This window comes from Gopherus flavomarginatus, chromosome 2, assembly GCF_025201925.1.
Source record: "Gopherus flavomarginatus isolate rGopFla2 chromosome 2, rGopFla2.mat.asm, whole genome shotgun sequence".
NCBI lineage: Eukaryota > Metazoa > Chordata > Testudines > Testudinidae > Gopherus > Gopherus flavomarginatus.
In genome coordinates, this window is record NC_066618.1 from 166,719,422 (window position 1) to 166,743,985 (window position 24,564).

The 24,564-nt window shown below is 46.2% G+C and overlaps 1 protein-coding gene across 7 annotated transcripts in view; it reads left to right on the plus strand.

The window, feature by feature from the left end:
• TACC1 (transforming acidic coiled-coil containing protein 1) overlaps positions 1 to 19,516 on the plus strand; it is a 99,126-nt gene extending 79,610 nt beyond the window's left edge. For 5 of the 7 annotated variants that reach the window (XM_050939942.1, XM_050939939.1, XM_050939940.1 and 2 more), the window contains 8 exons: positions 1,868 to 1,923; positions 6,055 to 6,192; positions 7,385 to 7,461; positions 8,012 to 8,055; positions 8,669 to 8,829; positions 9,881 to 9,987; positions 12,960 to 13,080; positions 14,078 to 19,516. In XM_050939942.1, the coding sequence (XP_050795899.1) occupies positions 1,868 to 1,923; positions 6,055 to 6,192; positions 7,385 to 7,461; positions 8,012 to 8,055; positions 8,669 to 8,829; positions 9,881 to 9,987; positions 12,960 to 13,080; positions 14,078 to 14,146 (773 nt within the window). In that variant the 3' untranslated portion in view covers positions 14,147 to 19,516. The remainder of the gene's footprint in view (positions 1 to 1,867; positions 1,924 to 6,054; positions 6,193 to 7,384; positions 7,462 to 8,011; positions 8,056 to 8,668; positions 8,830 to 9,880; positions 9,988 to 12,959; positions 13,081 to 14,077) is intronic. The other 2 variants (XR_007772541.1, XM_050939937.1) reach the window with 2 other exon arrangements.
• Positions 19,517 to 24,564: the final 5,048 nt, after the last annotated feature.

Below are 24,564 nucleotides of genomic sequence, written 5' to 3' on the forward strand. Positions count from 1 at the left end.
ATAGTTTGTTTTAAAATGTACAGTGCTTAATATTGCATAGGAAATGCTTCATTGTCCTAATTCACACTAAAGGCTAGGACACGTGAGAATTCTATGTGCAGTGCAAACTAGTGGATTTTAATCAAGACAATTGTTTGCTGGTTGGAACAAAAACCTGGGTGGTTGGAGATCACTGAGGACATTAATTTGCTCAATGCAGTTTAAATATGGAACTGTATTTTGCAGAACCTGCAAACTTTTGATCAAGTCCAACTCGTTTTTTGGGCAAACTCATATTTTTTTGCCCATCCAGTATTCACACGCACAATCCCCACCCTTCCCCCACGTAACCTCCTCTGTCCTCTTGCACATGTATCGCACAAAGGCCTGTAGTCTCCATGGTTACTGCAGTATACAAGCTTGGGAAACATCTTTCCAAGCTTACTGTTGTCTCCTGCAGTGCCTGAGTAAAAATATTTGAAATCTCTATATATTTACTTAAAACTGAGATAAGCTTAGGAGTGTGTGTGAGAGTGAGAGAGCGTGCTAGGGAGTGAGTCTCGCACCCACTGAGTGAGACTTGCACCACCTTGCCTCCTGCAGGACCTCTCTACAGATTGACCTGCAAAGGATGCTGAATGAGTGAAGCAGCTCATCCCTTCTAAGCTCCATCACGTGACGGGTTTTCCCCTTAACTCTGATCTCCTTTGTGCCCATCCATTACTCCTGTCTTGAGCCCCGGGGCTAGAGCAAAACCTCTGTGCCTGACCCAGAGCTCTCAGGTTGGGCAGTTGCCACCTATGCTGCACATCACCTTATCCCGTAAGGACTATTAATTCTAATAATATCTTAGATCCCTGACAGGAACCGGTTGGACAAACACCTGCCAGGATCAATAACACTTGGTCCTGCCTCAGTGCAGGAGACTGAACTAGATGACCTATCGAGCTCCCTTCCAGCTCTACAATTCTGTGATTCTGTGTTACATTGATATGACACTTCCCAAGCCAAAGGATCCCAAAGAACACCCCAAATTTTACAGAGTACATGGGTAATGACTGTGACTGTAGACACTCAAGTAAATCCTGTTAGAAAACAGGAAAAGCTCAAGATCTCATCTTCATGTGTATTTGTACAGCACCTAACGCAGCTTATCTAGGGAGTTGTATGGTCCCTTTACCACAGTATCTGAGCACTTCCTGGTCATTAATGGCTTGTATCCCCACAGCTCAAATGCAGTGGGGTATCATTCATCTCCATTGCACGGATGGAGAACTGAGGCACAGGATAGATTGATTTGCCCAAGGTGAGGAGCTGGACTTGGGTCTCCTGAGTTTCAGTCCAGCAACCTCACCCCTAGCCCATCATTCCTGCTCTGGGCTCTGATCCTCCCTGGGGCCCCTATTCAGTATCAGTATGGTTTGGCACTGTACCTATACAGAGCTGCTGCTTTGTCTTCCGCATACTTTGCCAGCTCCTTTGGAAAGCAGGTGCTGGTATCATAGAATATCAGGGTTGGAAGGGACCTCAGGAGGTCATCTAGTCCAACCCCCTGCTCAAAGCAGGACCAATTCCCAACTAAATCATCCCAGCCAGGGCTTTGTCAATCCTGACCTTAAAAACCTCAAAAAATCTGCTCCTTTGCTGTTGTCAAGGTTCCCCCCTGGGTGTGCATGTCGCTGTGTGTAAGGAAAACTGATAGGCCATGTGCTGACCCAAAATAAAACTGTCCATCTTTATAAGGACAGGAACCCCACAGAGCCTGGAATCCTGAGCCTTGGGGAACTGGAAGAGATGGCCTTAAACTCTTCTATTCCAGCAAATCTCTTTGCTGGAGTGACAGTCATGCTCTCAAGGCAGCTGTAACACCTCGTGCCCTGTGTTTTAGGGTTCGAAAAAGAGACATCCAAACAGAAGGAGAAGGATGGGCCCAGCAGCATCCTGGTAAGTGCAGCTTCACCTTTACTCTGACCTCCTGTGGCTTCTCCTGTGCCAATGACCTCCCTTGAAACACCGTGATTCACCAAGGGCCTGATTCTTCAGCCCTTACTCATATTCCTTGACTTGAGCAGGGTTGTTTGCATGAGTAGGAAGTGCTCTTTGTGAGTAAGAGCTGGGCCTCTGCCTGTATATTGCGACACTTACATGCACAGTGAAAAGTGGGAGACTATGCTGAATATACTAAGTGAGCACGCCAAATCCCTGCTCTCTGACCACTAATATTCCACATTCCCTGATACAGGCCTGAATCCTCCAGGGTGCTGCAGAAATGGCCAGGTGGCCTCTGGATCACCCAGTGGTGGGAAGTCTTCCTGAAAGCACCTCAGGAGAAAGCTTCTTTGGGAGCTAATGTATTTAAAATTGTGAACTGGGGATTTAACCAATCCTGATTTCACAGCAGCCCGTGAAGTGCATTCTAGAGAGAGGCCTTCCTTCTGTGCGTGCAGCCCAAAACTTTGTCCAGGCAAGCGGATGGGATGGTGCTGGTATAGGCAGGGAAAGGCAGGGGCACATGAACTGTCCGCAGAAGGGATGGTACTTTGTACACCCAGGAATCCCATGGAGAATCAGGACAGGTGGGAGTGTGTGAGCCACACGTGGTCAGGAGCGAGTGATGGACAAGTGGATGTTTGTGGTCCCCAGAATCAGATGGGCAGTGGAGACATACGCAGATGCTGTCGGAGCATTTTTAAGATGCCCAGATATGAAGCTTTACAGCCTGACTGAAGTGGAAGAGGAGAAGTCAGGGGATAAAGCTCAAACCAGTGACAAGGGAGAGTCTTGTCCCCATCACTTGGAATCCTGTAGCAGCTGCTGGTGAAAAGCAGGCAATACAGCCCGATAGCTGCAACAACTCTCCCCAGAGACAGATGGTGGCTGTGAGGTGCTGGCAGTGACAGCTGCTGCATTTGCCTGCAGACCATCTCTGTGTCCTTGCCAGCTGCCTTCCCATTGCCATGTGCTTGGGGAGATTGGCATGTGGTGTCATGCTCTTGTGGACTTTATTAGACCGGCAGTGTAATCTCCTTGCAACATGAATTGGATTCATGTGGCAAGAGGCTCTTCTAAAAGCTGATGGGACGGCTGCCAGCTGTGCCCCTCAATGCACAGCTAGTCTGCTGTCCGCATGGGCTGCATGCTCGGCTCCCTCTGCTGGGCGCCGCATGGAGCTGAAGTGGTCTCGGGTAGTGTGCCGCTGCAGTGTCTGCTGCTGGGGATGGGAGAAGAGAGGAAAAGCGAGAAACAGAAAACACAGACTGGTGGAGTGAATAAAAATCCTGTGCCTCTCTGGAACCAATCACAGTGAATAGGGATGGGGAAGTGAGCTCTCACACGCTACTGGAAAGGGCCCCAAACTCTGCTTCTGGAAGCCAGCTTGCTTGCTCCCTCCCTACAACTAGAATGGGGTCCACTGAGGAGGAGATAAAATAACCCTGGTGATCAAGAGAGCACTGCTGCTGCCAGTACTCTCGTCAGTCGCTCTGTGTCCTGATAGCTCAGCCTCATGCACAGTAGCACTGCTGGGAGCCAGGCAGCAATGTCAGAGCAGCTGTGACCGGTGTGTGGATAAAATCCCTTCCCCACTTCGACAGAGCCGTGGGCAGGGGGATGTGCTATGCTGGCTCAGCTCCACGCGGCTGGAACAGCTAAGAGAGGAAGGTGACAGGCAGATGACAATGAGATTAACCCCAGCAGCCAGCTCAGCTTCCCTGGGACAAATTTCACTACCCTAAGCCTCCCAAGGACATGAGTAAAGCAAACCAAGGGGAAAGTACTTGCTTTCTGTGGGGATTCCCAGCTCAGGTCTCCAGAGCCCTGCAGCTGTTCTAATGGTTCAGTGTAATGCATTAGTGGGTACAGAGAGGCTCTGGGGTGGACATGGGCATGCAGGGCTCAGGGGGGTATTGAGCCACATTAGAGGGAGACTCTCCACTCAGTCAGACAAGTCATGGTCAGTGTCCAGGGCAGCTTGTTCCTTCCTTGGAACTGGGAGCTTGGCAGAAAGTGGAAGCGGCCGATTTGGGGGGCGGGAAACATGGGGGATTGTTACTTGCCGAGTGCTCAGGAGCATGTGCCCTAGTGTAGGGTATCACAGGGAAATCTCCAACCTACACCCAAGAGCTGTTACTCCCAAGGAGCTCCAATCTTGGTGCACTGCATGGCCCTGGGGAGGGGTCGCATTAACGAGATTTTTCCAACTGCACCAGCTTGGGGTCTCAGAGTATTTGTGCCGAGAGCAGCTGACACTCCCATTACTGTGCTGTGTTCACTCACCTGCCGCTGTGCTGCGTAATAAGAACGTTCACCCTCACTAACCAAACAAGATTCTGCATCTGGCTCAGGACTGAAAAACACTAGAATTTACTGCTCAGAAAAAGGGTGTTTTTCTTTAACAAAACACTGCACAAACTTTGACTAGCTCCTTGATATAATGCTTCTCTCTTTGTGGCCTGTGGCCAAGCAGATAACTGGGAAGGGAGTGTAGTTGGGATTAGTGGCATACAATTAAGAAAAGGACATTTTAGGAGACTAGGTATCAGGAAAGATTTTCTAACAGTGAGATCGGTCAGGTCGTGGAGAATCTCCCGAGAGAAAGGATTGGAGATATTTAAAGCTAGATTGACTGCAACAGTGGAGAATAGACCCCCTCAGCAGTGCAGTATATGAGGCCTTTTCTAAAAGATTTTAGCATTGTGATTTCCTTGCATTTAAGTAAGAGGAGATGGGTTCTGAGTGGAGAAGTCCCAAGGTAGAGCACATTCGACTTTGCTCATTAGTAAGACTAGCAAGGGAAATCTGTGAAAGGTGCATTGATTTCCAGATCAGGGTATTAGATTGTGAAGTTCTCCCTGGCAGGAGAGACTCTTGGTTTTCATGGGGTGTGTCCTGGATGAGGCTGCTTTGAGTAATTGGTCAGAGAATATGCAGCAAGCGTTCCAGAGAACACAGACTGGAAGGACCCTATCCGATGACCTCCTGCTCTAAGGAAGCATGTTAAATACCTGGCTGGCTCAGTTGCTCCAAGAGGAGGTTGCTGCTGCACAGCACATGCTAATGCAGAGGGAAGGGGATGGCAATCTGTCTCCAATCAGGGAAGCAATGATTGGACCCTGTCTGCACAGGAGTGTCAGCTAGATGGCTGCTCTGCAGAGACAGATAATCGACACTGCTCCCTGCATGAAGGCTGTCTGACCCTGGAACCACTTGTGAAGCCCAGCAAAATAACCCAGGCTGAGCAAACATCTATACAACTGCTTCCGGCTGTAGTGAATACCCCATTAAATGGGAGGTGACTGACACAGGATACGCTGTTCCCTGCAGGCCCTGACATAGGCTGCTGCAATTAACAACACTTAGCAAAGCTCAGGTCCCTGGAGCTGTTTTAAATCGGTAGCAGCCCGGGGCATGTAGCAAAGGGAGTGTGATAATATTGTGGGATCTGGCTCTGGCAACATCTTCATTAGAAACTGTCTGATATAGGCCCTGGGAAACAGGCTTTCTGTCATTTCTACGTTTGGTTTAAATCTAGCATCCTATTCAGGACTCAAAGTTTATTGGATTTCTAAAGGGTGGTAGCCTAGAGACAAAGGCCAGGCTGACCTGGAAGGGACTTACACCCTTGCCGGTCAGGTGCATTAGCAAGAAACTTCCCTTGAGGCCTGTTTTCCCTTCACTGTGCACACATCCTATGAGCTCCTGCTCCTTCTAGAGCATGCGTCAAACCCCCTCACTCTGCAATTGAAGCGTATACCCGTATGCCAATCTGACAGCTGCATTTTCAAGTGACTTTGGAGGGAATCACTCATCCAGCCTCAAGAGAGGGTGGAATTGGCTCAATAGACAATGGGACCTGAAGGGGACTGGGCATGACCGGAGTGATAGGGTTTGTATCCAGACCAGACACTCCACTGTTTCCTTCCCACAATGGAGACGGGCCTCTGAATGTTCAGTGTACAAATACAGGATGGGTGAAGGAAGGACTTTAGAATGTGGAGACATACCCTAGAGACAGGCAGTTGGGCAGAAAAGCTGCAGATCGAATGTATCATTGAGCAGTAATTCTTGTCACCGCAGGGTGATTGTGGCCTGTACTCAAAGGACAAAGCCCCTGGGGCCATGACGACCGGAGCGAGTGGAAGTGAAAGTCCTCTGGAAAGCATTTGCCTCAGTGAATCTGACCAAACAGCCGTGCTCACTTTAATAAGAGAAGAGGTAATGGTGACTCAGCACCGTCGGGGCTGGTGCCTGCTTAGGGCAGCAAAACGTGTTCACCCAAAGCAGGAATTAATCTCTGCCTGGGGCCTCTAGGGTCTACCACACACTAATAATATAACCTTTGCTGCCGCACATCTTAGGTGTATCCAGGATGTGGGAACTAGCCTCCCAGAGAGGTAGAGATGCTGCAGGGTGACACGCTCAGCGGAAAAGGTGGGGCAGGCGATGAAGTTTAAGGCTAGAAGGGAACAGTAGATCTAGGCTGACCTCTATTGCACAGGCCATTACAATTTCACCCCATTACTCTGTATTGAGCCCAAAATCTTGTGTCTGGCTGAAGCACACCTTCCAGAAAGGCCTCCAGTCTGGATTTTAAATCATCGAGTGCTGGAGAATCTTTTGGTTCCTCTTGGGTACCCTCCTACTGCTTGGCCAGCAATTCTCCTGGCCTGCAGAAGGTTCCTGCAAGGAAGATAGGAGCAGATCCCCCCACTCTCACACTTCCATCGTCTTGTGGTAAAAGCAAGACTCCAAAAGGGGAGAGTTTTATAGCCATGAATGTATCTAAGATTTGTACAGGTCCCTTACTATAAAACCCCAAGCGAGCGCCTGTGTTGATGTGCAGTGGCAGGCTTTGGGGCAATCATCTCCTTATGCATCAAGTTTGCCACTTAATGTTTATTTTTCAAGTGCCATAAGCATGTAATTTTCAGCAGAAATGCTTCATAAATGTTTGCAATTAGAGGCTCCAAACATTTTGAGCCAGCACTGGAATCTAGATTAAATCTTTGCCCATTGCTAGTAATCTTAGAATATCAGGGTTGGAAGGGACATCAGGAGATCATCTAGTCAAACCCCCTGCTCAAAGCAGGCCCAATCCCCAGATTTTGCCCTAGATGCCTAAATGGCCCCTTCAAGGATTGAACTCACAGCCCTGGGTTTAGCAGGCCAATGCTCAAACCGCTGAGCTCTCCCTCCCCCCTAAAGAGCTATCTTCAGCTAATATCAAAGCGTTCAGGTTTTGCATTGCTAGTGGTTGGATTTAATGTCTCTGATTATACTCTATGACATTCTCAAGTCATAGTCTGAAGCTGAGCTTCAGTTGTAGGGCTCCACCTCCCGGAAAACAGCCCTTGTATGCCTGGAGGTGGAGAGTTAGAGTTTGCATTTTGTTTCCTTTATCATGTAGATAATCACTAAGGAGATTGAAGCAAATGAATGGAAGAAAAAATATGAAGAGAGCCGACAAGAAGTCTTGGAAATGAGGTAAAAATCTGAGCTCTGAGGTGTTCACCTCTCCAACGTTATCCTTTAGCATTTCCACACAGAGCTACAGATCAAATCGTGCCTGACTCTTGGGGGACATTCCATGCAGCCACTGGGGTATATTGAAGCAAAGCTGTTGATTTTGGGGTGCTGAATTGCTTGATACTGAAAAGCTGCTCATGCATCTCTTCTTTTGTGATTCTTGTGGTTTAGTTCGCTCTGGTGGTAATAAGATAACATGGATAGCCATGCTCAGGATGGAACATATTACAAGCCCTGAGCTCATCATGCTCAGACTGTAACAAGTCTGTCATGTTCTTTGTGCTAAGAGTAAAATCCTATAGTCTAGACTGTTTCAGGGACTATATATAGTTTCAGACTGTGCACACAGGCTGCCTCTGGAACTGGCTGGTATCATTTTGTTTTCCAAAGCCATAAGAAGTGTGCTTGGCAACAACATACCAGCTGCAGTTTGCCAGCAACAGAGCTTCACAAATACAAACGAAACCCCAGACTGTGTGTAAATGTCCCCTGTCCCCTTTCGTTCTAGGAAAATCGTGGCTGAATATGAAAAGACCATTGCCCAGATGATAGGTAAGGTCTCTCTAGGTGGCAGCCGTCACTAGCGTTAGGAAGTTGGTGGCCTCGGGATGGCTTGTGGGATGCTGATCACAATACAACACAGAGAAAAATGGACCCAGTTTCATCTGCTTCCCCTAGTTCAGTGCCCATCTGCTGTTACAACCAGGACTGGCCTCCATAAGGAGCATGCAGCAGAATCCCTTACTCCCACTGCACCATCTGCCCTGACCAGCTTCTCTCCATTCTGACAAATGACCGTTAGGTTTTCTAAGTGGGAAGTTCCATGTGTTCCCATAGCCCTGACGTTCCTCTCTGTTAGACACCCCACCCCATCCCGCTACCCCCGGCTTTCCACCGTGACGATGTATCGTCCAGCCAAAGTGGGCTGACAGAAGCTCCCCTGGAAGAGCCATCAGCAACATCTGAAGTTGGCCAGTGAGGACCACTGCAGGGACAGCAGCTGTACTTTCATCCCTGCTTTCTCCTGGGAGTCCCTCCTGCTTGGAATCCAAGCCAGGGCTGTCACGGGGCAATTTGGAGTGATAACCCTGGGGCAGGGCGGCAGCAGTCTCCATTTCAGAAAAGGACAGTTTTGATGTAAATATAATTTACTTCTAATTCACAGAAGATGAACAGAGGACAAACATGGCCTCCCAAAAGAGTCTGCAGCAGCTCACGATGGAAAAGGAACAGGCCCTGGCAGACCTGAACTCCGTAGAAAGGTCCCTGTCAGATCTGTTTCGGAGATACGAGAACCTGAAGGGCATTCTGGAAGGGTTTAAGAAGGTCCTTTACTCTCTTGAGAGACTTGCTTTCCTCTTCCTTGTTGTACCTCCTGTGCTGCCTGTGTTATGTTCTGTCCAATGGTTTCTGGTTAAGGGGTTATAGAAGCACACAGGCTATTATTGTTTCTTGTCCAATACTGTTTTGGTTGTCCTATGTCCCCAACGCTACTTTGAATCAATGCTCCTCAGTAGAGTTGGGCAAATAACAGATTTCTCAATACACTGGCAAGGCCAAGATTTTGGGACGGTGGGGGAGAGGGAAGGGAGACGCAATTGTTTCAGGTCAAACTGAAAATGAATTTTTTTGACATTTTCAGCAAATCAGAAAGTAAAAAAAATTCATTTCAGGGTGATCAGAACGTTTTGTTTTGCTATGGAGCATTTTTATAGTAAAATTAAAGGGCATTTCTAAGCTAAAAATCATTTCAAATAAAAACATCAGGATGGTTTATTTTTAAAACATTGAAGTTAAATGTTTAGGTTTTTTCAGATTTTTTTTCATTTGAAACAATCTGGCAAAATTGACACAAATTTGCAAATTGTTTTAATGTCACCAAATCTTCATTTTTCACCAAAAACAAGTCAAAAAATTGCCCAGCTCTACTCCTTGCCCTCAGTTGAAGGATGTTTCTGGTGCTTGCGTTTATCTGTCAACATTGGGATGAATAAGCAGGGTACCTTTCTGGGCTGTAAATGTCACAGGAAGCCAGTGATAAGAGCTGCTGGAGCTGATCGCAGCAGGGAGCATGTTCCTCTTAATAGATTTTACAGTCACATTCTCCCTGTAGTCTGTGAACCATAAGACACCAGAAGTAACAGAGGGATCCAAGCAAAGGGCTGGAGCAAAGGCAAGGTATTATAAAAACTTTATCAGAGTGGCGGAAAAAGGCCGTAGCATAAACGAGCAATCTGTCAGAAGAATAAAAAATACTTCAAATTGTGAACCTCAGTTTCCATCTGGGTGACAGTTTTGTAGTTCGTATCAGCACAGTGTGACATGCTCAACTCCATTTCAAAGTAGTCACCATTGTTTTGCAATTTTTATCTTCCAGAATGAAGAAGCTTTGAAAAAGTGTGCTCAGGATTACTTAGCCCGGGTCAAACAGGAAGAGCAGCGGTATCAAGCCCTGAAAATCCATGCAGAAGAAAAACTAGACAAGTAAGAATCCCACATGTGGGCTCTGCAGAATGCAGGCTGAGTCTGGAACTTCGGGAGAAACAAGAATGAACTTTGATTTCAGTCTTTCAACCAGGTTTATAAATAAAATATTAGATTCATACCAGAGTCTTTGAAAGAATCTGTAACGTTGAGAAGGGTCCTGCTCATTGTTTATAGACTCATAGAGTCATAGATTTTAAGGTCAAAAGGGACCATTATGATCATCTAGTCTGACCTCCTGCACAATGCAGGCCACAGAATCTCACCCATCCACTTCAATAACAAACTCCTAACCTATGTCTGAGTTATTGAAGTCCTCAAATTGTGGTTTGAAGACCTCAAGTTGCAGAGAATCCTCCAGCAAGCGACTCGTGCCCCACGCTGCAGAGAAAGGTGAAAAACCCCCAGGACCTCTGCCAATCTGCCCGGGAGTAAAAGTCCTTCCTGACCCCAAATATGGTGATCAGCTAAACCCTGAGCATGTGGGCAAGACTCACCAGCCAGCACCCAGGAAAAAATTCTCTGTAGTAACTCAGATCCCACCCCATCTAACATCCCATCACAGGTCGTTGCGCATATTTACCGCTAATGGTCAAAGATCAATTAATTGCTAAAATTAGGCTATCCCATCATGCCATCCCCTCCATAAACTTATCAAGCTTAGTCTTGAAGCCAGATATGTCTTTTGCCCCCACTGCTCCCCTTGGAAGGCAGTTCCAGAACTTCACTCCTCTGATGGTTAAAAACCTTCATCTAATTTCAAGTCTAAACTTCCCGATGTCCAGTTTATATCCATTTGTTCTTGTGTCCACATTGGTACTGACCTGAAATAAATACCAAGGAGGGAGAGGAATTATCCCTCTGATATATTTATAGAGAGCAATCAGATCTCCCCTCAGCCTTCTTTTGGTTAGGCTGAACAAGCCAAGCTCTTTGAGTCTCCTGTCATTATATCTAAAATCGAGATAAATTAGATCCACTGCGTTTCCTTGGTCTAAAAAATCTGTTACCGTCTTAAAGAAGGAGATCAGGTTGGTTTGGCATGATCTACCTTTTGTTAAACCATGTTGTATTTTGTCCCAATTCCCATTGACCTCAATGTCCTTAACTACTTTCTCCTTCAAAAATTTTTCCAAGACCTTGCATACTACAGACATCAAACTAACAGGCCTGTAGTTACCCACATCACATTTTTCCTTTCTTAAAAATAGGAACTATGTTAGCAATTCTCCAGTCGTACGGTACAACCACTGAGTTTACAGATTCATTAAAAAATCTTGCTAATGGGCTTGCAATTTCATGTGCCAGTTCCTTTAATATTCTTGGATGAAGACTATCTGGGCCCCTCGATTTTAGTCCCATTAAGCTGTTCGAGTTTGGCTTCTACCTTGGATGTGGTAATATCTACCTCCATATCCTCATTCCCATTTGCCATCCTACCATTATCTCTAAGCTCCTCATTAGCCTTATTAAAGTCTGAGGCAAAGTATTTGTTTAGACATTGGGCCATGCCTAGATTATCCTGAACCTCCACTCCATCCTCAGTGTTTAGCGATTCCACTTCTTTCTTTCTTTCTTTTCTTCTTATTTATATGGCTATAGAACCTTTTACTATTGGTTTTAATTCCTTTTGCAAGGTTCAACTCTACACGGCTTTTGGCCTTTCTTACTTTATCCCTGCATGTTCTGACCTCAATAAGGTAGGATGACCAGATGTCCCGATATAATTGAGACGGTCCCGATATTGAGCAGTTTGTCTTGCGTCCCAACCGAACTATGGTCAGGACGCCTTTTGTCCTGATATTTTGTTTCGTGCAGGGTGGCCTTTTTTTTTTTTTTTTTGCTTAGGCAGTGTTGACAAGCAGAGGGAGCGCCTTTTCAATTAGTACACTCACCTGGCATGTCCGTATCTTCGGTGGCATTTCAGTGGCGGGTCCTTCACTCACTGACAGTCTTTGGTGGCATTTCGGCAGCAAGTACTTCTTTCTTTGCCAGCAAGATTTATTACCCACCACGGAAATGCCGATGAAGACCGTCAGCGACAGAAGACCGGCCACCGGAGTGCCGCCGAAGACCCGGACACGGTGAGTGTAACAACTGAAAAGGCGCTCCCCCTGCGGCGGTCCCGATATTTTGGAGTTGTCATCTGGTCACCCTAAAATAAAGTAGCTTTCCTTGCTGATCACTCCCATTTTCCACTCCTTGTAGGCTTTCTGCTTTTTCTTAATCACCTCTCTGAGAAGCTTGCTCATCCAACTTGGTTTACAACTCCTGCCTATGATTTTTTTCCCCTTTTTTGGGATGCAGGCTTCTGATAGTTTCTGCAACTTTGACTTGAAGTAATTCCAGGCCTCCTCCGCCTTTAGATCCACAAGTTCTTCAGCTCAATCCACTTCCCTAATTTCCTTACTTTTGTAAAGTTAGCCCTTTTGAAACAAAAACACTAGTCACAGATCCATTTTTGTTTATCCTTCCATTGAGTTTGAACTGAATTAGCTCATGAAGGTGTGAATTTAAACTGAAGTAGTTAAACCAGTCAAACCCCTGTGTCCACAGTCTGATTTTGGTATAAGGAGCTTATTTTTGTTCATATTAAACTTGTTGCAGTTGACTTAAGCTACCTCAAGAAAAGCTACTCTGAAACTGAAAGCAGTGTGTCTACACAGGGGTTTGCCCATCTTAAATAAACCAGTTTAAAAGCCAATTTAAGTTTAAACTATTGCAACATCCCCATGTAGACACAGCCTCAGAATCTATTGCTCATAAACATGGAGGAGAACTGGAGCCAGCACAGCAAGTGCAGTTGTTACTGGTTGCTTTAACAGGTGACTTTATCCTTTGCTCTGCTAGGCATTTAGATAACTGTACCCTGTGGCACTGTGTAATGTTACTCTGTTGGGCTGTGGCCCAATGCGATAAATATTCTTGCTCACCCTGTGTCTCTCTCTCTCTCTCTCTAAACCCCAACGTAGAGCCAATGAAGAAATTGCTCAGGTGCGCACAAAAGCAAAAGCTGAGAGTGCAGCTCTCCATGCTGGGCTGCGCAAAGAGCAGATGAAGGTGGAATCACTGGAGAGAGCCCTCCAACAGAAGGTAAAGGCCCTTTGGCCACTGCCCCCATCTGGATCCTGAAGTGGTGTTTGTTTAGCTATTGATTTCAGTGGAAACAGTTGCTATTAAAGTGTCTCCTACTGATCTTGGGATCATTCCTCAGGTCACAGCCAGTGTGAGAGAGAGGGTCTCAGAAAAGCTAGCTCAAAGCCAGGCAGGGTGAGGAGGGGAGGAATATAAATTCTGTTCTTTAACTCTCTGCCTGTTCTCCACTTACCATCACACTGAAATATTGCTGTGGCTATTGGGAACAGCTGCATTTCAAGCTGCACCGTCCACTTGGGGACATGAAATCCAGACGATAAATGATACTGGGGTGTCTCCATGCGGCTGTTAAACTCACACGCACCATGGAATGTGTGTCCCAGCTGATCCTCGACTTGAGCTGTATCAGGACTGTGCTCCTAGACAGGGACCTGGGCTGGTGAGCAGTTATATGGAGCTGGAGAGCGATAAGTTGTCATTAGGATCCCCCAGGATCAGCCTAGACAGCAGATCCTGCAGGACTATCTTGGAATGCAGATCTCTGGCATCATTCTAGGGAGATCTCCTGGAGACCAGCGTGGATAGTAAGTCTCTTTTTCGACATCCTTCTCTGCCATTCACTCAGCTGGCACATGCCAGAGTGCCTGCATACTACAAGGATAGCTGCTTTGAAATGCAATGGATGGCATTACAAAGGGATTAGTAGCCATAAAGCTGTTTGCAGAAGCGAATGCCCTGAACTACAGAGCAATCTCATTGGCCCCCACACGCCATGTGATAGAGCCCCAGTCCCTGCAGAGGGTCAGCAGCAGAAGCAACTTGGCTCTGCCCCCCTCCCCCAAGGGGCCATGCCTTCCCTTTTATGATGATGATGATGATGATGATTTATTTGTATTACCGGTGGGGAAGGGGTCTGGAATTGATCACTCACTGGTTACCTGTGGCCATCGGGGAACTTCAGCTCTTCATCTCCATGTGACCATTTGTCTTTCAGAACCAAGAAATTGAAGAGTTGACCAAGATCTGTGACGAGTTGATTGCAAAGATGGGAAAGACTGACTGAGCCTCGCTGCCCTTCGTCCAACACTCTGCACTTGGCTGCTTATTTTGTAACGTTGCGCACCTTGCCTTATTCTTCAGGAATAATCTCCCCTGAGCAGAGAAAGCACATATGCACAGCTGCCTGCCCCACTTGACTGCAGGATCCCATCGCCCCAGAGTCAAAGCTGGTGTCCCAAACGGTTCTAGTCTGATTGTTTCAGAGGGTTTGCAACCCCAGGTTTTTAGGGCTTAGCTCAGTTTTTCCCTAGTCCGGCAGGACACGTGCATTTCCTGTGGTGTCATCAGCAGCCACATGCCCACCCCTACAGAGAGCACCTCAGTCAGGCCTGTGGACATTTTCTGGGGTCCCTTCCTGGCAGCTAGGGAGCTGGTTTCAGTTGTACCCATATGAGAGCTGGGATTTTTATTGGGTACCTTCTATCGAGCAGCTAACCAGCTGGCATTTTTCTCCTAAAAACAACGGGGAGGTCCCAGCTATGATGCCGAGCCCACACCCAGGTGCCAAGAGCTGACAGTGCAATACTGGCAACTTGAGAAAGGAAGGCACTGTGGGGTCTCGGTAGAAGTGTCTGGGATAGGGAGGTAATGATGTTAAAATCAGGGGTATCTGACAGGAAATCACACACACACACGCACACGCACATGTGGTTTTGATTAACTGGTTAATCCTACACCTGAACTGGTTTGCCTGAAAGTGCTTTGATTCATTTCTGATATGCTGATCCAAGTGTATATTCATGTAACATGTCCTAGCAAGTCCTGATCCCATGTCCTGCCAGCAGCTAGGGAGGGAAGCCCAAGTGTCTCTCTGGATATGTCTACACTGCACTCTGAGGTGTGATTGCAGCTCAGGTAGCCATACCTGTGCTAGCATGGGTAAAAATAGCAATATAGATGCAGCAGCATGGGCTTCAGCAATGCACGTAGGTACCCAGGGTCCCTGACATGTTTGTACTGCGCATCTACATTGCTGCCGTTAACCAGGCTAGTGCAGGTGTGTCAGCCTGAGCTGCAGTCACACCTCAGATTGCAGTGCAGAGGTATCCTTGGTCAGTGCACTTTATTGTCCTTGCACTAGGGCTCTCTGTTCTCTCTCATCAGCCTTGGTGGGTCCTTCCTCACAGCTGCACAGCTGGATCTTCCATCCAGACAGATGTGCTTGCATATTTGGTAACCTACTTTGTACATATCCTGTTGGGGTGGTACCACTTCCCCAGTGCTGCCCTCTAGCACCATCATTTCCTGGCATTGATTAGTAGTATTTTAATAGTAATTCAAAATATGCAAAGCAGAGCTCTTTGGTATTGGTTCATAATGCTGCTGTGAGATTAGAGGAGTGACCTCTCCCTTTGGGGACTGCAGAAAGAAGGGAGCAGGCCCTAATTTATGCATATGGTGAATGTCCTAAAATCCTTTTCTCCAAGTCCATACAGAATGCCATTTAAAATGATGCAAAATGCTCCGGACTGTGTCTTGCTCTCAGAAATGCCTTTGCAGTTTTACGAATACTAAAAGGACCAGAAACTAGTACAAGCAAAGTCAGTTGCAAACAGCCATTAAATAAACTCGGAGGTCCAAATGAGCAGGAAACTGAATCATACTAGCTATGAAAGCAAACCACTCAGTGGAACTGTAGTATGCATTTTCCCTTTATTTGGACCAAGCCAGATTCATGCAGAATTGCTGAAGCACCTTTCATACTGCAGTAGAGACCCAGAAGTTCTGCAGGGCGATGTATATTTAAATGTATGTAGCTTGTTTTTGTACCATACTTTGTACCATACAGTTGCATGAGCCAAAGTTAGCAATGACTTTTGCCAGTTTGCGCATTGGCAATGCTTTCCCACCCTGCAGAGTTGCAGCTGGTCTCATCCATATGGCATTCACGAGGGTGCAGTACCCCTAGCCTGACAGCAGTGATGCTCACAAGCTGTATGAACTGTTTTGTCCATGCTAATTTCTCTTGGTCAGGGAATTATGCTTTGGAACCATTTGTCTGAGGTTTTGTGCAAAGCAGTCCTGCCTTTCAGACAGAGAATGTAACTCCAGAACAAAACATGGGCTGTGCTAGGCAACAGCTGGGGTGGCAGTGGATCCTATTTTAAAGTCCTGAGTGGATAGTGGTGAAGTATCAAACCAGGGAAGGATTTGCTGTTTTGGAACTGAGCCCTAGCTAGTGGCGGATGTAAAAGTTTAGCAAGTCTTTTGGCTGCTATCGTTTCATACCAAAATCAAACTCTTCTATTTTCTGGTTCCTAACATGGACCATGCAGAGCACACATCTGTTTCTGTTGGAGCTATAGTTCTAGAAATATACTTTATGAAATGTATTCTGTAGGGAGATGATGATTATACGTTGAACAAGACCAAGATGGTGCCACCCTGCCCCTAGCGCATGACTAGCTAATGGGACTAGTTTAGCATGCTTCTTTTGAAAGTAGTATCCTGCTGTGCACTGGAGAAGGTCCCTCCAAAATTAGCCCGGGGTCGTTCCCTTGATGGGATATGGACCCCCAGCGTTTTTGTGACTATTGTGGTGGCAGGAAAGGAACCCCTCCATTCCTGTGCTGTTCCCCAGGGTGCAGTAGTTACACAGCCCTCAAGCATGTTGGTAGGAAAGCTTGTATCAGATGATCTACAGAGGGAGACGGGCCACCCCCCTCCAGGCAGTCAGTGAGCCAACCACACACAAAGGAGAGCATGCGGCCACGAGGCTGCTCTTCCTGTCAACCTCAGTGATCCGGTTACACCAGAGGTAGCCAAATCCGGATGGCCAGATGCTTTAGAACGAATGCCAGAATATTTTAATTTATTTATTATCGTCATTATTGTTATTTTTTAAATTATTTTCTCTGAAGTCTAGACCTTGACTGTACCTTAACCAAGAAATTTTGGACCTTGACAAAAAATAATTGCTTGCCCCTGGGTTATACCATAGTTTGAGTATGGCCAGACTGAAGTGGGACCATTCTCTTTCGCTCACTTGTTTGCAGAATGTACCTAAATCGTGTTGTGATTCTTGAATAATAATGACTCTTTCTTGACAGGCGTTAGCTAGATGTTACTGCAAGTGGACAATGGCAAATAGATGAATCAAAGGTGAGCCCCCAAAGGAAAGAAGCCAAACATTGAGATACAGCTCTGAACCTCTGGGGTCTGCAGATTTGGGCTAGAAACCTTGTTGAGAGCAACCGTTCTGTGGGAGGAGCTTGTCATCTCCACTTCCAGCCCCAGCAGGGATGGGTAGAAAGTAGAGGAAAAAAAGATGTGTGAGGGAGGAGAGTTATCAAGTTTTTTTCAGATCTCAGATGAAGTTATTTGTTGTTTTGGGTTAGTTTTGAGTTGGGAGCAAATTTCAGGTTGTTTCTGATTTAATCAGGATCCATTTAACTCTCCCCTAGTGAATATGGGCAAAATTCCAGCACAAGGTCCATGCACCACTCATGTCGCACGTGATTTTGATAAGACTTGAGTGGTACCTAGTCTTGGCACTAGTCCTCTGCACAGGTGTGAATTTCACCCAATGTGCTCAAAATGTTGAGTTTAAATAAAGCCATTCATAAATTGTAAAAGAGTAGCCAGGATCCTGGGCTGACTTGCTCTCTGCCAACAGTGTCCATGTTGTAGCAGAGTTTAGGTAGTAGCCAAATGGCATTGAAAACCTGCCTGGCAGCTCCAGAACCAAATCTGAGTTTTTGTAAAACATTATTGTACTACCCGATGAGAAAAGCCTCTGAATAAACACGAGTTTGCCACAGAACTGAGAAGAGGTTTCTTAATAAAGCATGTTTAATAAAAACCCCTTTTATGTGTGAGTCACATCACAGGTTCTCCTCATCCCAAAAAAAATCCACATTAAAAAAGTGTAAAATATGTCCATTAAGTCAATTCTTTCTTTGTTATGAATAGTTGTTTGATGTAATCTCTGCCCTCAGATACACTGCCCCATATTATTCCACTCATGTTCACTCCCACCTGTGTTAAGAGAAGTGAAATTAGATTTCTGAGCAAACGTAGTTGCATTTGCTATCTCACTGGGGCCATAAGGGACTAAAACAAAAGCATTAAAGGTTTGCTTATTAAGGGCTAAAGTCTGGAGATCCAGCACGTTAGGGCACCGGGAGACTGATTCTTCAAATCTTAGCATGTTTTGAGGTAGCTGTCTCTCTTTGAGGGTTTTTTTTGGTTGCTCTGAGATGACGCATCCTTGCAGAGAGGTTTTGATAAACTCCAGAGAACACAGCTCCATAAAATACAGTCATGAGTCTCAGCATCTATACAGAACTGTAGCTTGCAAATTGCAAAGTCAATCTTTAACAAACCTCCTTCTCCTCCAAAGGTAAGAGAGCTGAAATGCAAGACAGTTCTACAGAGAGCTCCTTTCTCCCCCTCAGTAGTAATCCGATTTGAGAGCATTTTCCCATTAGTGTCTGTTCCCCAGAGTCCAGTGATTGCACTTTCACTGTCTGTATCATCTGAGTGTTGTTCCATTTCTGTGCCTCTCAGCATGCAGTTAGAATTTGGGCAAATGAGATTCCTAAGGAATGATTTATTAACTATAATATGGTTATAGTTACATATATAATGGTTATAGTTATATATAATGGAAGATGTATGGAACTTTAAATCAGTGAGACTGTTTTATCTTGTATGCTGCTTTATAGTGTACAGACCCGGAGGCAAAGCTTTGGTATACACTGGCTCATCATCGGTAGACCTTTCTATTCAGGTCTGTAAAGATGCCACTTCGTTGTTTGCCATTCAGTAGCATTTGCAGGAAGATCTGAAAGTTGGTGCTGTTCTCTGTACAGGGAGATAATGGCAATACTCAAGCTTTGCTGAGTAATTTTTACAAGTGTCTTGTGAACACAAGACTCCTTCCCTAATGAACAAGCCAAGATGTATCGCTAATACTTGGAAACTTGCAAATGGCCATGCACCAAGTTCAAAGCATGATTTCTCTCTTTTTTCCTGTAGAATTGCACCACCCCTTTTAACTGTCAAAGTTGCCTGCCTGTAAAATTATTAATGTTGCCGTCTACAAGTGTACATTTGCAGTATATCTCTTGTCTGCAGTAAAGTGCCAATTAATGACCATCCTGACTGCAAATCGGTTTCCACTGCATCTCTCGTGCAGTCTCTTCCCTCCCAGAGGCAGGAAGAAGAACTCTTTGCATTGACTACTATCAGGATTGCTTTGTATAGTGTATGTAACTGCCATCTGCATAAATTTTATATGTACAATAATTTCCCTTTTATATGTCAGGTAAATATTTGTAAGAGTTATACTCACACAAATGAGATTATAATAATGATTACTAATATATTTTTTCCATGTTTCATTGCCTGAATAAAAACTGTATTTACCATTCTTGGATGCTTTTCCTTTATTAGTTTATTGTATGTATATTGAGGACCTGATTCTGACCTCATTTACACAGGGTTAGGTGTCTCTCCATTGATTTCAATGCAGTTACTCCTGATTTACACCACTGCAAGTGTGATCAGAATCAAATCCTGAGACTGGCTTTTATGGACTCTAAAATGCACCCAAAATTAATTCAAAAATGATTAATTTCCAGTGCCCTCAGGTCACGTGCTTTATAGTTTCATACTAATTTGAGGGAATGTTCCCTGTATTTTGTGGGTTTGCATGGTGACAGATTTTGGGAGGGCTGGCTGCAGAAGGGTGAATAAAGGGTTGTGGTCATAGATCAGGAGACAGGATTCAGTTCTAATCCCAGCTCTGACACCAATTCTCTTGATGGCCTCAGGTAAATCACGTAACCTCTCCTCTTTAGCTTCTCCATTTGTAAAAAGGCAGATATTTCCCAGACTGACTGTGGGGTCGTGAAGGGCAAGGAAGCATCACACAATGTAAATGCTCAGTGTTAATCTTCATCACTGATAATCCTCAGGCTGGGAGAGTTTCAAAGTAAATGGAGGTGGAGGATTTGGGAATGGGAGAACTCTGTCCAGGCTGAGCTCCTTCAAATGGGAGGAGGCAGCTTCCTTTTTTAGCACTGTCGATCAGCGTTATCAGCATTTTAAAAATCCACTGCAACATCAGTGTTTTCCAGCAGCTGAGAAGCATTCTATACGCAAAAACGAGTGGGACACTGTACTTCCATGCTGTATTTCCAGCAGCTCGGTTCACCTTGCCAGGACACAGCTCTCTAAGGGAAGAAGGACGTTTCAGTACTGTGTGCAATTGCCGAACTACCCAATGCCCTGCCATTCTGAGTCATGTACCCCCGTTTCCCCCACCTGAGAAATAACTGGATCCTTTGCACTAAAGTTTCCCAGATTGGAAACAAGCCTGTGTAGTCTGCTGGAGCTGGGTAGTAAATCTCATATGTGCAACCAGAGCAATGGGGAGGTACATGTTAAATGGATTTAAATAAATGATCATTGATACTTTTCCTCTCTGTGTGAGGATCTCAGAATGCTTTGGCAAGGGTAGAGCAGTGTCACTGTTCCCCCTTTTCTTTGAACATGTGGGAAAATTGAGACACAGACATTATTTGAGTTTGGCCAAGGTCACAGTGGTACAGGATTAGCTTGTGAGTATTATGTCTCAGAACTGCCTGCATGAACCACTAGACAATTCTGTGTCTCTCTGAGTGTGTTATTCCAACCCTTGATCCAGGGGTAACCCTGATAAAGGCAGGGTATCTCACTTTCAGTTCCTACCTGGGAGATTGTTTTTCATTGTGATTATAAGAAGTGATTTGGAGATAGACCTCGCTCATCTGAATGAGCCTGTTTTCACTCAATACCTACTGACTCAGAGGAGAAGTATCTGAATTGTGCTTTCTAGAGATTAGAGGTAACAGGGACGGGTACTCATCCAAGCCAGGCATACCATTATCATTTATCTTTTGTATAGTGCTACCTGTACTAGACATTCTACTGACAGGCACAAAGACAAAGTTTCTGCCCTAAGGAGCTTACGTCTAAATTGATGGAAGAATATTGTGGTCAGGTGCTTTGCTAAAACCGAGGTCCCTCCAGAGCCACCCGTGGTACATTAAGTAAGTCACTGACTGTTCCTGATTTATTCTTTCACAGGATAAAAAAATCCTTGAAAACTAAGTTATGCCTTGAGATACCCAGAGTACAGCCTACAGTCAACGCTTCCCTGTATGCAGGTCTGGCAGTGCCCTTAGATGCTGCCTGTTGTCCTATGTGGCTAAGAAGGTATTAACCACAGATTGTGCACTAAGTATGTTATCCTTGGACAGCTGAGCCCATCACTCTGGTAGATTACTTGGAAGACCTTACTACACACCAGAAATTGTCCTGAACATTCCAGAGACTCCAGGAAATGTCTGCTATGAAGACCCTCCTGGCACTGGTCATCTTCATGTCCCTGGCAGCAGAAAGTAAGTGCCATGTAGTGGAAATTGATGGTAGAAGAAACAGCTCTTGGCATAACTTTGCACTGCTTGTTAGCTGCCAGCTTATCTGTCTGATGCCCTGTTTCATCTCTATAGAACGTAATACTTCACCTATTGGACAGTGCGTTCCTTCCCCAGCAGAGAATTCACTTTCCTTCAGAGGAAAGTGCCTTCTCTTTTGGAGAGAGCGCAAAGGGAAATAACCTCCCTTCACACTTTCCTCTTCAGGATGTTTGAAATGCAGGCGTAAAATCCACTTTGCACCATATGGAAACTCCAGAACTAGCTTCTCCCAAGAGAAATGGCTGGTTCCTTGTGTTTTGGAGATCTGGATCATCCAAGTTGTTCCATGATTAGGGAGATGTTTTCATTGCTGGGATGTTGGTTGCAAGTTTAAAACTTCGCTCTCGGGTATCATTTCTTGGAAAAGCTACTTTGAAGCAGGGAGGCAGAGCAGCTGTTTTGCAGCTGAAAGTGCTATGCCATGGTGTAGAGTGTGTTGTTATATAGACTTATGGGTACTACAGTCTAGTGCAGCGTTATTACTTGCTTCTTGGCAAAATCAAAGGCAGCCAGGCTAGAAGGGTATGACGAGCTATTAGACAACCTCTTTGAACAGACGCTGGCGTTTTTTATTTGTTCACTAGAGGCTGTTCTGCACCATTTCCAGGAATGTTTTCTCCCAGCAGGAAAGGCCCCTGTCGAGAATTCTCTCTTCCTGCCAGCTCCCTTCCCATTCAGGCAGTGAGGGCGGGGAGTCTTATCTGCCCACTTCTCCAATGGAGGATTGGAAGCCTCACTCTGCTTCCCCAGACTGGGCTAGCAGTCATCTCAGTGGGCTAGGAGAACCTCTACATTGACGTCCTGGGGAGATACAATTAGATACTCAGAAACCAAGGAGCTGTTTGGTTTGCGAGCAGGTGACACCTTAAAACAATGAGGCAAGAGCCTCTGTAAACGTAACCAGATTCACACCACAGTGTTCAGAAGGGATGGCTGGAATTACAGCTAGAAACTTGTTACTGCCGTAATGGTCGTTCGCGTTGTGCACTAAGTTGTAGAGATGTTGTGATTTGCAATGGCTGATATTTTAAAATGTTCTCCTCTCTCACAGACAGGTGACAGTTAGATCTCTGCGCAGTATGTGGGACCAGCATAGAATTATGCCTATACTGGTGGGGCGGGAAGGTCATATCCATCTGTTCATATACTGGGAGGGCAGGGGTGAGGAGGCAGGATACAGACAGGTGCACATGCCGGGGGAGGGAAGGGCAGTGCATATATGGGGGCCAGGATACAGCCAGGAGCAATGGCCAGGGGCATATCCAGGTCTCTAAAGCCAAATCCTGAAGTCCATACTCAATATTGACCCAGTCTTTACACAAGCCACATTCCCACTGACTACAGAATTTCTCCCTGACACAGAGGGTGCACACGCTGCCATTTCACAGGAGGGTGGCACCACCAATCCTCCAAGTGGTTCCATGCAGAATAGTTGGGTTTTCAGGACTCACCTGCACTGTGCTGGCACTACAGAGAACGAATCAGGGCTCTATAAATTGGACTATACTGTTTCTTGGAAAGAATGATTAGCGTTTACTGTCATTTGGCCCCATTATGGTCCCATTTCCCTTGTGAAATCCAGTCCCTCGCTTCCTGTGAGGTGAACCTCGTAACAGCAGCAGCAGCAGCAACAACAGAATAGGCAGCCAAGATTATTCAAACCCAGCTGCTCTCCCAGTGGTATCCTGAGCTCTTTTTCTGGCCACGAGAGGGCTCTGTTCAGCTGAGAACATGGGTGCTGGCATGAGGTACAGCTGACCACATAAATGATATCTCGGTAGGGATGGTTCAATATCAAACACTCGTAGATACCAAGGTTTAGACTCAGATGGGATTCTCTAGTTTTTGTTGAGGTTTTTGGTCTGCAGGTGTTGTAAACCACTGTTGTGCTTTAAAGTCTCTTGTCCTCGAGTGACACAAACATGTTAGCACCTTCTCAGTGGGTCTATGTGAGCAGGTGATGCTTCACAATCATTTTAACCCTGTGTTTAATCCCTTCCTGTACAGCACACTGGGATGCAGCTTATAGGTGAGGTGCTACATGCGACAGAGCTTCATTCATTCAAATGCACAACATAACCAGTGTGCATGCCGTATGTCATAATGCAAGCATGTCCGTGTTTGGGCCAATCCTGAGGTTATGGATTTAAGCTCCAAGAACGCTGCTGTGTGCACAGCAGGCAGGTGCTGAGAATACTCTGGAGGTGGAGGTTAGCGCTCCTGTGGGGGTGTGAGGTCAGAGAAGCTGCAACTGGAGCACCACCGATTGCTGGGTGAAGCACTGAGGGACTTTGTTCCTATTCTCCAAAGCAGAGAGCCTAAACCCATGGCATGTCCTACTCTAGCACAAGGCTTTCTTCTCTGGTCTTTGGAAGGCACCATGCAAAAGCCTGAGAGTGATGCACAGGAGGATTGCCTCAAGAGCTCATAGAGATGTGTTAGAGTAATGGACAGGTCTCCCCAGTGTCGGAGTCCATGTTGACATGCTTATATACTAACAGGCTGGATTTACCCATATCTTCAGGCTCCTGAGTAGTTTGTGTGGCATTTGGGCCTTTCCCATAGCATGCCACTTGTGCTCAGGACCGCCTAGAGGCGGGGGGCAAGTGGGGCAATTTGCCCTGGGCCCTGAGGGGCCCCCACGAGACTTTTTCAGGGCCCCTGGAACGGGGTCCTTCACTCGCTCCGGGGGCCCCAGAAAACTCCTGTGGGGCCCGGGCCCCCAGAGCTTCTTCCGCTCTGGGTCTTCGGCGGCAGTTTAGTGGCCGGGGGTCCTTCCACTTCAGGACCCGCCGCCGAAGTGCCCCAAAGATCTGTGGCGGGGGGTCCTTCCACCCTGGGACCTGCCGCCGAAGTGCCGGGTCTTCGGCAGCAATTCCACCCCTCTTCCCCCCCCCCCCCCCCCGCCGAAGACCCCAGGCCCCCTGAATCCTCTGGGAGGCCCTGCTTGTGCTGG